Below are 13,588 nucleotides of genomic sequence, written 5' to 3'. Positions count from 1 at the left end.
TTTAATTTTTCACTCTTTCTGTTAACCACACCTCCGTATTTTCGGACTTCTTCGGTTCATTTTAGCCTTTAACTTTTCTGAATTCCTGTGACATTTGTGCTTAGTATTGTAGGTCAACTGAGCACTTATAGTTTCATATGCTTATTTTGTCTTCTCTGCCAATGTGATGTATCTTCAAGAAGATTCTGACCTAGAATCATTCTTGTTGTGATAAGCACACCGTAGCCGTTCAGTAAATATTTCATACTGAATTGAATGGATTTCCAAACAAGTATATAGCTCTGGCACTTAAAAGAGCATCTGGGGACTTCTGCTTTGAACATGATGGATTGAACAGGGATTAGGGTTGCCAGATAAAATCCAAGAAGACCCATTAAATTTGAATTTCAGGCATACTTATACTATAACTATGGGTCATACATATACTAAACAAGTACTTGCTGTTGATTTGACATTCAGATTTAACTGAGAGCCTTGTTTTATTAAATCTGGCAGCCCTTCCAGGGGTCGGTTTATCCTCCTCCCTTAACAGAAAAAGAAAAAATACACATACGAAACAATGGGTTTTCAGGCATTGGCAAACAGAAGCAATGCAAAAGAATGATCCCTGGAAGAAGCAAAGAAATGAGACATCTTTCTGCTCCATCTTATTTTCTGGGGAACGTTTCCAGGACGCAACACAGAAAGCGGGAACTCAAACAGACCCTGGCAGTCTCCCAAGATGAGAAGACAGAGTTGAGAATTTGGGGAGACCAAGATGGCCAAAATTCACAGGGCAGAGCACCAGATAGGAGACTGCTGAACACTCCCCTTGATTCTTCAGTTACTGATCAGTGCATGTGTGTGAGGGAACTACCCACAGTTAGGGGAATAAAACCACTCGAGAGGAGTGGGGGGAACAACTTAGCTCACGCAGCGCTTAGTACATGCTGTCAACAGGCAGAGCGGGGAAATTGTCAAATTGAGTAAAAAAGCAAGACGAATTATTCGCTACCAATGGGAAGCCCACTTCGAATATAAAATAAATACGTTAAAATATCTGGAAACGAATATACCATTCTGACATGAATCAAAGAAAGCTGAAGTGGATATATAAATATCAAATGAAGTCGACTTCAGAGCAAAAAATATTTATCCCAGATAAAAAGGGTCATTTCATAATCATGAAGGGAAAAATCATCAATTGGGCAAGAGAATCCTAAATGTTTATGCACCTAAACATAAAGCCTCAGAATACATGAAACAAAATGTGACAGAACTGGAGGAAAATGTAGAATTATGGCTGAAGATTTTGACACTTCTCTGATAATAATAGCTGAAGAAATAGGCTGAAAATCTGGAGTGAAATACAAGAGTTGAATACCACTATCAACCAACTTTACCTAATTGATATTGACAGAACACTCCTCCCAACAGCTACAGAGAACACATTCTTTTAAGTGAACCCTAAACATTGACCAAGATAGGCCATATTATGTCACTAAGAAAAGAATCAATAAATTTAAAATAACTCAAATTAAAAAAATTCTCTAACCACAATGGAATTAAGTTAAAATAAATAATAAAAAGATATCTAGAAAAGTCTCCAAATATTTGGAAACTAAGTGACACAGATCTAAAGCAAAACAAAACAAATGCATACATCATAGAAGAAATCACAGGGAAATTAGAAAGTATTTTGAACAAAATGACTGAGAATTAAACTATAATATATCAAAATTTGTGGGATACAGCTAAAGCAATGGGAAAGGGGAAACATATATGTTTATCTTAGAAAAATCAATGACCTAAGCTTCTACCTTAAGACACACGAAAAAGAAAAGCAAATTGAAACCAAAGTTAGCAGAAGGAAATAATAAAGGCAAGAGCAGAAATCAATGAAGCAGAAAGCAGAAAAGCAATATAGAGAATCAATGAAACCTGAAGCTTGTTTTTTCAGATCAATAAAATTGATAAACTTCTAGTCAGATTGTCCTGGAAAAAAGAAAAGATACAAATTACCAATATCAGGATTGAGAGAGGTGACATTACTATAGATCATAATTAAAATAATAAGAAGAGAATATTTTTAACAACTTTATGCCTACAAATATAACAGATGAACAAACTCTTTGAATGATACAAACTAGGTATCCAGAACAGTTTTATGTCTAATACAGAAATTGAGAGAGTAGATCCTAAAAGTCCTCATTGCAAGAAAAAAAAATTGTAACTATTCATGGGGATGAATGTTAACCAAACTTATTGTGATGATCATTTAGCAATATATACAAATATCAAATCATTATGTTGTACACCTGAAACTAATATAATGCTATATGCCAGCTATACCTCAATAAGAAAAAAAGAAATTGAACTTGTGGAGTAAAAATTTTCCACTAAGAAAATTCCAGGGAGACATAGTTTTATTGGTGAATTCTTTCAAATTTTAGTAAGAAATAGGGGACACCTGCGTGGCTCAGTTGGTTAAGCATCCAACTTCAGCTCAGGTCATGATCTATGGTTCAAATTTAAGGAAGAAATAATACAAACTCTACATAATCTCTTCTAGAAAATTGAAGGGAGGAAACACTTCTTAACCTATTCTGAGACCAGTATTACTTTAATAACGAAATAAAACACAGACATTATAAGAAAAGAAAGTTATGGACCAATATCTCATAAAAATAGAGCTGAAAATCCTTGTAAAATAATAGCAAATTAAATCTGGCAATATATACAAAGGAATATACCTCACAACAAAATGGAGTTTATTCCAAGAATCTGAGACTAGTTTAACATTTGAAAATCAATGTAATTCGTCAGATTACCAGACTAAACAAGAAAAAAAACATATGGCCATATCAACAGATGCAAAAAAAAAAAACCCTCTATTTCCACATTCATTCATGATAAAAATTATCAAAAGAAAAAAACAAAAACAAAAAAAACCCCAAGGAATAGAAGTGAACTCCTTAACCTTATACCCTTAATATATTAAAGGGTATATTTGAAAAACTTACAGTTAATGTACTTAATGGTAAGAGACTGAATGCCTTCCTCCAAAGATCAAGAACAAGTCAAAGATGTCTTCTCTCATCACTCCTATTTGACAATGCACTGGAAGAACTAGATAAGGTAATAAGACAAGAAAAAGAAATAAAGGACATACGGATTACAAAGGGGAAAAAAACAGTCTTTATTCACAGATAATGTGATTGTGTATGCTGACAATTCCAAAGAATCTACAAAAACATTCTGTAACTAATAGAGGAGTTTAGCAAGGTCACAGGATACACTGTCAGTATACAAAAATTAGTTGCAATGAACAACTGGAATTTGAAATTTTAAAAGCCATAAAAAGTAATTTGATATAAATCTAACAAAAACTGTTTAGGATTTTTATACAAAACATTAATGAAAAAAACCAAATAAGACTTATGTAAATGGAAAGATATACCACACTTTTTAATACTCCTTTCTTTCTTTCATTTCCTTCAATATGACCACAGTAAAAACCATACCAGTCATTCTTGAAGACTGAGGAGGGAGGAGGAGGTATGCAACAAAGACAGAACGTAATTTGATATAAATCATTAGCCATGTCATTAGATTGCACCAGCAGAGATTTTATACTGAGCCCCTTCATTCTTTGCAAGTTTTGTGCCATGTTTTCTTCTCTCTCCCACTCTCTCCTCCTCTTTAGCTCCCTTTGTATCTTTTTCTTTTCCTTCCTTTCTTCTTTTCTCTGCTATCGGCTCCACATTCCCAGTTTCTATTTGTCTTTAAATAGAGCATATTTAGCTGTCTTTTTCACTTTTTCTTACTATCCCAAGCAGCTTAACCAAATTCTTTTCCTAAGCAAAGATAGTCCTCTCCCTAAAATATTTGAGAGAGAGATGGAAAGATAACCTCCTCTACCCTCTTCAACTTGGTGTTTAGACAGAATTGATGTACATCAAATCATCATATAAACTTTATATAACCATTTATAAACCTATAAATGTGAGATATTATTATAACTGTCAAGGGTAGTGACAACCTTAGTGAGAATGAAGTGCCTGGACAAGGCAAGTCTTCTGAAAAAGCCCTCCTCAGGACCGACGAAGGTAAAGGGGCACTCCTTCAGCCCTTTGTCAGTTCAGTAAATATTTCTTAAATAGCTGCTCTATGCCAGGCACTGTAATACAAAGAAAAATTACATTTAGGTCTGATGCTCTAAATATTCAATTCTGAGAGAGAGCAACACATGAAAAATACATTAAATGGAATAGGGCAGTTAAGGGTTATTTAACTGACCAGAAGCATGGAATTTTTTTGGACAAGTCTATACTTCAAATATCCTAGCCTTCTGTTGGACCTCATTTTCTAATTTGTGACTCAGCAGAAACAGTCACCTTATGTACAATAGAAACAAGATGTTATAGAGCCACATAATTTGCTAAATGATTTGGAACTCTGTTGGCAATGTGGCCACCATCCTGACATACCCAGGACTTTTAAATGCATGGCTAACTGTCCATATGTTCCCAGGGAAAGCTGGAAAATCAGAGAATATGCCTCACCTTTAATTAATAGCCTTTACAATGAGCCTCTCTATTTTGGAACTTGTGTTTAGATCCCTCAACTAACTTCCTCAATAGGTTTCTGAGAAATTTATTACTTTTCTTGTACGAGCAGATAAGATTTTTAGCAAAGACAAATGGTCACAAATGTTTCTGGAGCCAGAGAGTCCTAAGTTTGACTCCAGAACCCGCACCTTACCATCTGATTACCGTTGACCAGGTCCTTGAGCCTCATTAAGCCTAATTTCTTTGTCAATTGGAAATAAGAATGATACTTAATACTATGGGGCATTTGACAATTGGGTAAATTATGCATGTAAATCTCAGCACTTTGTCTTGCATGGAGTTATAGCTGAAAAAGTCCTATTATTATTGGAAAGAATGTTGTCCTTTATAAATTGTAATGCTCCTGAGATGGCAGTAGAGGGAGCACAGTCATTGGAAACTGGACTTGAGCAAACTAAGAAGGTAGGTATTTAAAGTCTTTTGTATGAGAGACATTGTCCCTATTCTGATGGAGCTTGAGGAAACTGCATACAGATGAGCTGGTAAGATACACACCAGACTGCCTTGTCCCAGTTATCTTTGCTGTACCACTCATTTGAAGACTCAGTATGTCCTTCTGTATGCCCATGTGCCCTCTCTCCAACATCAAACTCTAACTCACACTGGTTTTCCTAGGACACGTTAGAGAAGCTTGGGCAGGACAGGGAAGGTGCTTCCACAAAAATGAAAACCAACAAATGTTTTATTCTTTGTACAAAAATTGGGAGAAGGTGGATCTGGGTTATAACTTGCAGCAGGGACAGTGATATCCCCTTCTCTTCTCTTGCTAACTCCTAAACAAGCAGCTCTACTTAGACATGGTAGAAAAAGCAGTCAAGAAGAACTGGCTGAATTCTCTCTGACTCTGATACACGCATGTGAACCTGCCCACTTCACCTGATCTCTCTTCATCTCCATTTGAAACCCCATCTATACAGTAGGAGAGAAGGGAAGGAGGAGGCTTAACCTAATAACTTTCGAAGTTCCTCACAACTTGGTTATTATTATTCTATTAATAGTAGCTATTGTTGAGTGTTTTCTCTCATCTCATTCCTTCTATTAGATCTTTGAATCTTCCCAGCAATTCCATGTGGGATATAATATCCCCATTTTTACAGAGAGTTTCGGGCTCAGAGACATTAGGTAGCTGATCTGACTTTGTACAGCTCGGAAGTGGCACAATCAGAACTAGAATCTATTTTTCTGCAAGTGTATAATCTGATATCTCCCTGTTAAGATGGGGCAAGAAAAAAATTAGAAGTGGGGCTTCTAAGTAGGACAATTGAGGCATCAATTATATGGGGGAGTGGAATCTGTGGTGGCCTTTGAGTTTGGTAAACTAGGGATTTCACTTTAGGGTGCTTTTGTTTGGTTTTCTTTCTCTTCCCTGGCTCTCTGGGAATGATGAAGCCAGGGTAGATGTAGGGCCAAAATACTGTGACGTGGCTATTTAGACTTGATTCTAAGAAAGAAGTAGACATCAAGAATCTGTTCTCAGAAGCCTGGCTCAGTTCATGAAACAGGAAGGCAAACAGAGGTTTAAGGCAGATGCTTTAACCAAGAAATAAAGCGTTCATTTGGGCAGATTCCCTCATAATATACTACTGGGTAAACTGACTATGGTAGATAGGATATGGTGGGCAGAGGAGAGGTTTCAAAAATGTTGTCTTGTGGACTCCCGGGCGTAGGTCCTAAGACTTTTTTTTTTTTTAAGGAAATCTGAAAATAAAACTTTTTATAACAATAATGTTTTACTTTTTCACTCTGTTGACATTGGCACTGATGGTACCAAAGCAATGGTGGGTAATGCCAGTGCCTTAGCATGAACCAAGGCAGTGATGCCGTATTATTCTAGAAGTCATTGTACTCTTTAGCACCAAACACTTAAAAATGTTTAAATACCAGTTTGACTTAATAATGTTCTCAGTAAAGTGGGAAAATTAATTTTATTAAATTTTAAATTAATGTCTCCTTAATATTCTGTCATAGAATGAGAAGTACACATGTTAAGGCATGATGATCGTCTCAAGGCAAAGCACTTGTGTGATTGTCATAGAACATCATTTCTACTTGGAAGAATGACTTGACAAGTGGTTGTTCAAACTAGGGTATTTGGAACACATTATCCTGAAAATGAACAAAGTGTGACCGTCATTTCAGGGAAAACAATTGGCAATGTCTGTTTCCAATAATAAAATTAGAGTTCTCAAGCAAAAACTAGAATTTGGAAAACTTGTATCCTTGCTATGAACCTTACAACTTCCCAATACTTAAAAATACCTTTCCAGGGGCACCTGGGTGGCTCAGTCGGTTGAGTATCCGACTTCAGCTCAGGTCACGATCCCACAGTTTACGGGTTCGGAGCCTGTAACCTGCTTTGGATTCTGTGTTCCCTCTCTCTCTCTCTCTGCCCTTCCCCTACTTGTGCATGCACAGGCGCATGCTTTCTCTCTCTCCCTCAAAAATAAATACTTTTCTAATGAGATCAGTGGTGGTATTAGCTAATATGATTTTGATTTGTATGATGAAGTGTGTCAGCATTTACAGGATGTGTAATTTAGTGGACTCATGTTTTCCAAATAACTAATGTGTGATATTACAAAATCATGTGTGAGTAAAGTTCTATTTGCTAGAAGATATATTAACAGATTTTCACGTAACAGTATATGTAAAGTTGGTTGATAGAGTTTCACATCCCACAGTGCAACCAATCCTTAAAAAATTACCACTTGTTGAGTTTTGTGGCATCAAAGAAGGATATCCACCTTATCTGAAAAGGCTATTAAAATGCTCTTCCTTTTCTAATTACATAACTGTGCGAGTCCAGTTTTTCTTCAAATACATCAACCAAAACAATATCTTGCAAAAGATAAAATGCAAAAGCAGATATAAGAATCCAGCCGTCTTTTCTCAAGCCATACATTACAGATTTTCAAAATGTAAATCAATGCCACTCATTCTCACTAATTTTTGAAAGATTTTATTTTTTTTAAATATTTTTAAATGTTTATTTTATTTTGAGAGAGAGAGAGACAGAACAAGCAGGGGAAAGGCTGACAGAGGGGGACAGAGGATCCGAAGCAGGCTCCGAGCTGACAGCAGTGAGCCAGATGTAGGGCTCGAACTCATGAACTGTGAAATCATGACCTGAGTTGAAGTCAGATGCTCAATGACTGAACCACCCAGGGATCCCTTAAAGATTTAATTTTAAGTAATCTCTACACCGAACATGGGGCTCAAACACACAACCCCGAGATCAACAAATTGCATGCTCCACTGACCGAGCCAGCCAGGTGCCCCCTCACTAATTTTTTTTTATATTGGAAATATACTTGTTTTTAATTTTAAAAACGTTTAACACAGGGGCCTGGGTGGCTCAGTCAGTTAAGAGTCTGACTCTTGTTTTCAGCTCAGGTCATGGTCTCATGGTTCATGGGATGGAGACACACATCTGGCTCTGCGCTGACTGCATAGAGCCTGTTTGGGATTCTCTCTCTCCCTCTTTCTCTGCCCTTCCCCCAATCTAAATAAATAAATAAATAAATAAATAAATATTTTAAAAAGTTTAACACATAATAGGTTTATTTCCCACGAATAAACATTTTAATTTTGTTCTCAGGTTAAATTTTAATACAGTAAATAGGAATTTAATACATAATAATAACACTGAAATTCTTTGGAGTTGTCAACAATTTTAAGAGGATAAGTGTGTCATAAGATCAGTTTGAAAGCTGCTGAGGGAGTCCTGGAGTGAGGTCCTTAAAAGGAAGAAGAGAACAAAGTCTGCTTTGTATAGCAGGCACTCAACAGTTGAATAAAGACACACAAAACCAGTATGACTAACAGTAAAAGGCAGGAAGTGAAAAGTGTTAAATGAGTGGTCTAGATCTGCGCTGTCCAATAGGGTAGCCGCTAGCCACATGAGGCTATCCAAATGGAGACTAGCACTTGAAGTGTGCCTTGTCCAAATGGAGATTTCCTGAAAATGTCAATTGCACACCAGACTTTGGAGATTTAGTATGAAATAAGGAATGCAAAGTATCTCATTAATATTTTTATATTGAAAAATGTTGATATTCTGTATTATTGGATTATTTACATGCTTGAAATTAATTTTGCCTGTTCCTTTTACCTTTTTCAATGTGGCTACTAGAAAATTTAAACACATGGCTTGCATTTCATTTTTTTCTTGGAAAGTGCTAGTTTGTATGAGAAGTGTGATGAGAATTCAGAGCAAGGGAAAATTGCTGTGAGATGGGGTCAACAGTGAAATCTTTACCAGGGACAGGATCTTAAAAAAAAGAAAAAAAAAAAAAAAGGACAAACCAAAAAATAGACTTTCAACTATAGACAGTAAGTTGATGGTTCCCAGAGGGGAGGTGGGTGCGGGGATGGGTGAATAGGTAAAGGGGTTGGAAGCACACTTACCTTGATGAGCACTGAGTAATATATGGACTCATCGAACTGCTTTATGGAACACCTGAAAGTAATATAACACTGTATGTTAATTACACTGGAATTAAAATTAAATGTTTAAAAATTTACACAAATTGGGGGAGGAAGCTGCCATTGAAAGGAGAATCAACGCTGAATCAATACAGAAATAGGAGAGGTTAATCTAGGGAGCAGAACAGACTAGTCTGCCTCAGATCTCAGGCTTCTGGGTAGGGAGTAGGGGGAGGAGGAGGGGGAGGGGAGTTTCCAGATAGGTTGGGACCAAACTGTACAGCACTTCGAGTACCAAGAATTTGGACTTTTTCCTAAAGGCAGTGACTGCTTCCCCAGAGCAAACCAGACTTTGCTCCTTAGCTTATTGGAATACCCTCAATTAGGCACTTTCTTCGGGTGCAGACAGAGTAGTAGAAGCTCCCAGAAACTGCCCAGGAAGCAAGCAGCCAAGACCAGGCCTACCTGATCAGAGTAGAGTGATGTAGAGAGTATGACTTTGGAGTTGACTGACTTTTTGTGTATGAGGGAGGGAGAGGGGCAGTGAATTTAAAGCACCTGATAATGTCACCTGGGAGAGGAGCATCCGGGGCAGTGCACATGTGTGATGGCTGGTCCAGGAGTGAGGAAGCAGGCCTTTTACTTTGGTGTATAGCTGTAGGCTCAGGCGTAAGCAAACCGAGTCATTCTTTCTGCCTTGTTCGGCCTATCTTCCTTTATTTCTGTCTTTATTTGCCTGAACGTTCATAGAACTCGTGTGTGCTGAGGGTTACCATCTAGCCTGGAGAAGATGAAATGAAAAGACCACCAAGGAGGGAATGGAACCCCTGGCCTCTTATCCAGGCTCAGAAACTAACTCATTGAATAACTCCTGTCACCTCTCTGGGCCTCAGTCTCTCCAGATATGAAAGAGGTGTTAGAATCAGATGAGACCAAAGCTCCCTCCAGCTCTGTGATTCTAGAATAGGCCCATGTCACAAAGGGAGAAAAGCATACCACGGTGACCAGGAACAGGGCTACCTGGCAAGTGGGAAGGAGAATCCTGGACTAGTGACGGCGGGCATGAGTGGCCCACACAGGAGCTGGCCCAAACCTTTGGGTGAGGTTGTCTTCTTCCTAGTGAGCAGACCCTGCTGGAATTGGAGCACAGTGAAGTCTAGGAGTTTGATATTTCAGTCCTGGCACCCCTTCCATCCCAGGGGCTGGCTCACCAGGGTGAGTGTGGAGCCTCAAAGGAGGAAGCCAGGAAGCCAGGAATCTAGCTCCAGACAAGTCTGCAGGGGTCTCAGATGTATGGGACCCCCCTGAGGAAAATGATTGCGCGTAACTCCACCTACTCACTCACCTCCCGACACCCTCAGACCACCTGCAATCGCAGGAATGATGGCGGGCAGGGGAGGGGGGGGGGGATAAAGAGAAGGCGCCCTACAGAGGGGCTCCAGCCTGATTGTTTCTGTTCTTTAGCATTTCTAGAATAGAGAGTGGGTGGGAACCGACTCAAGTAAAGTCCCAGAGACTCTACCACTGACGCACAGGAAAGCCTCAAGTGGGAGGAGAAATGCAAATCCCCTACTGACAATGGCGTCAGCGGCTTTGTCCTGGGGACTGTGAGGGGCGATTCTGACTTTGGACTTTGGCACCGCCTGGGGCCTGGGCTGAGAGAGCCAGGTAAGTAGGCAGATCACACCTTGGAGTTGCTTCTCCGGAGGAGCGCGGGTCAGGAAATGCTTATGCAGAATGCCGCCGGGGCTGTGCACTTGGTGGTGTGACAGTTCACTTCACTTTAACTGGTGTGAGGATGGGTTCTTCTGAACAGCGTCCGACTCCACGAGGCAAAGATGCGCTCCCGCGCAGGTCTGTGCGCGAGACTCGGGAGCTCAGCCCGCACATCTGCACGGCGGGAGGGACCGTGGTGGCTGATGCGGAGGTGTGTCCTCGCGGAGTGCTGAAAGTGAGCCCCCCTTCTCTTTCTTAACCAGCTTCTCTGAGCTATAATGTCTGACATTAGACTGAGTACACGGGTTTCAGAGAAAAGTCTGGAGCTAGGCTGGCCAGTGGCTGTGGCTTTGATGAGAGGGGGTATTTTCGGACATGTCATCTCCTTTGCAAGCTATGTGTCACGGAGCCAGCGTGGCACTATTAGCCCCCAGACAGCGCGACAAAATGCCCCTTTATCTAGGGCCAGACATTCAAGAGAATCGAGAGGCGCTCAGTTTTCAAAAGAAATGTTCTATAGTTTTCTTGTGATGGGAGACTTAGCGCTTAGAGAGTGAAAGCAAAGGAGGGGAGGATGAGTAAAGGCATTTCTAGAGGCTGCAACAGAGAAGAGGGTCCTCGGACCACACACCTTATCCTTCCCTTCTTCAGCCCTTCAGGTTCAGCTGAACCCTTAAGTTCAGCTCTCAGGAAGGTGGACCCGGGTCCTAGGAGTAATTTTTCTGACTTTGGGGTCAGTTCAGTCCAGTTAATTCTTAGTTAGAAAACAGATTGTAATGACATTTTCAGCTCATGTGCTCTCACCATTAACTAGAATAAAACAGGGATGTAGCAGGACAATGGCACTGTGGCATGGGAACAAACATCCCAGTTTTATGTGGTGTGTGTATATATGCCCAGCATCTGCAAAGACAACCTCAGATCCGTCCTTAGGAGCTGTGCATCTTAGGCAGGGGTCATTTTGCCTACTTGTTCCTCAGATGTTTGTCATTTTTAAAGTTGGGGTCAAACTTACTATCCACCTTCCCTATTCATGACAAAATCAGGATTGCCACTCACTCTGCATTTAACAAGCACTTACTGAGCCCCCACAACGTGCCTACAATTGTGCGTGTAAAGGTCTTCAAGACACAAAGTGATATGAAAATAAAACATTATTTCTTTTGCCAGTTTCTTTTAGAAAAACATTCTTCTATACATTTAGATCAGGGAATCTGAATTTGAATTGTTCCATTTGAAACCTGAGGAATATGTGTATGAAATACATGAAATTTATTATTGTGACCTTCGGTGAGCAAAAGGAAAACTTACCTACAAGATAGGCCGAAATATTATGGTGGTTAATCATGTAAAAGTTTTGTTCCTTGATCTAAAATTGCCGATAAAACAATCAGAACTTTTGACTTTGGAGCAAGTAAAGTACTATAACTTCAAGACATCATATTAATCTCCCTGAGTTAGGAAATGTCTAAAGCTTCTAAACTGGCCAGCGTAGGATAACATAGGGAAACATACTTTTGTTTTGTGACGGGCTGCCACATACATCTCAAGTGTGGTTTCTTCCTCCTTAAACAACCTGAGGGTTTAACCACTGTCAGTGGTACATCAGAGGTGAATTAAAAGTAGACCTTAAAAGCTCTGCCCATTCATAGTGTATCATCAAACAGAGAAATATAAATATGCATTGGTTCACAGATATTTTGAACTGGAAGAATTAGAGCCCATGAAAATGCATACATGAAGCTCTTCATAAAAGCTAAGACCAAATTTGATCAGAAGTCTGGGAATAGGAAGCTGACTCTGGAAGCCAGACAAATCTGAAATAAAAGAAAAAGGACTGGGCAGCTCGACACGCAGGAAGCTTTTATTGGGTACTCCTCATGTAGAAAGCCCTAAGAAGGTCTTTGAAGGTGCAGTTAAGTATGTTATTTGCCTCAGGCTGCTCAAAGTCAAGAGTGCAGAGGGATCAAGTGAGCTTGCTGAGAACACAGATTTGCAGGACAGAATGGGGGTAAGGTGAGGAGTGTTGACAGGGAATGAAATCTTTCTGGAGAAAGTTCTGGAGTTCCTGTTAGAGCAAAGCAGGACATGGTTTGGGAAAAGAGAAAGAATCATGTTCCGTGCATTAGGGATGACTTGGGAAAAAGCTGAGAATTGCTTTTATCTTTGGATTGAAAGCATTTTCTCTTTACTGTTTTCTTAAATAAGGTGACTATGAAAGAAAATTTTTCACCGGTTACTTAACTAATGGACAACATCGTCTTTGTCTGAAATCTAAGGGGAAAAAAACACATGTACCACAGTTACTAACATTTGTAAACTTTAATTTTACCCTTCATTTATAGCATGTCTCAGTGGAATCAAGTCCAACAATTAGAAATCAAATTTTTGGAGCAAGTAGATCAATTCTACGATGACAACTTTCCTATGGAAATTCGACATCTGTTGGCTCAGTGGATTGAAAATCAAGACTGGTAGGACCAAACATTATTGTATTTTCCCTAGAGGTTGATATACAAATGCCTTATGCTCTATCCATGTGGATTTATTCTATGATCTTTTTTTGACTGAGTAGATGCATATTTTTCATCAAGGATTTGGAAAGCTTCCTCTGAGGAAGAAAATCATCATCTTTTCTGGTTTCATCTGTTGTAGATGAAAATTTAATGCTTCTAGTGCATTGGGTTTTTTGGTAAGCCCAATCCCAGTAATTCCTAACTATTAAACGGCCAAGGAATAAAACTATTGTTTACATCAATTTTCAACACAGACTCCATGTAAATAATTGTTTTTTATTATGTTTTACAATCATTCTTTAAAGCTCTGTTTACCTTGTA

At 39.2% G+C, this 13,588-nt stretch overlaps 1 protein-coding gene and 1 long non-coding RNA gene across 14 annotated transcripts in view; one reads left to right on the top strand and one right to left on the bottom strand.

The window, feature by feature from the left end:
• LOC122240984 overlaps positions 1–9,956 on the bottom strand; it is a 29,372-nt gene extending 19,416 nt beyond the window's left edge. The window contains exons 1-4 of one of the 2 annotated variants that reach the window (XR_006220859.1): positions 9,594–9,956; positions 9,018–9,069; positions 4,022–4,159; positions 3,003–3,108 (exon numbers count right to left, since the gene is read on the bottom strand). This is a non-coding gene — a long non-coding RNA (uncharacterized LOC122240984). The remainder of the gene's footprint in view (positions 1–3,002; positions 3,109–4,021; positions 4,160–9,017; positions 9,070–9,593) is intronic. The other variant, XR_006220858.1, reaches the window with a different exon arrangement.
• The window catches only part of STAT4 (signal transducer and activator of transcription 4), a 114,489-nt gene that overhangs the window by 12,632 nt on the left and 88,269 nt on the right, over positions 1–13,588 (top strand). For 8 of the 12 annotated variants that reach the window (XM_015543182.2, XM_007094699.3, XM_015543180.2 and 5 more), the window contains one exon: positions 13,097–13,225. In XM_015543182.2, the coding sequence (XP_015398668.1) occupies positions 13,098–13,225 (128 nt within the window). In that variant the 5' untranslated portion in view covers position 13,097. The other 4 variants (XM_042994932.1, XM_007094696.3, XM_042994934.1 and 1 more) reach the window with 4 other exon arrangements.

This window comes from Panthera tigris, chromosome C1, assembly GCF_018350195.1.
Source record: "Panthera tigris isolate Pti1 chromosome C1, P.tigris_Pti1_mat1.1, whole genome shotgun sequence".
Classification (NCBI taxonomy): domain Eukaryota; kingdom Metazoa; phylum Chordata; class Mammalia; order Carnivora; family Felidae; genus Panthera; species Panthera tigris.
Note: the sequence above shows the minus strand (reverse complement) of the source record. Positions and strands in the feature narration are given on the sequence as shown.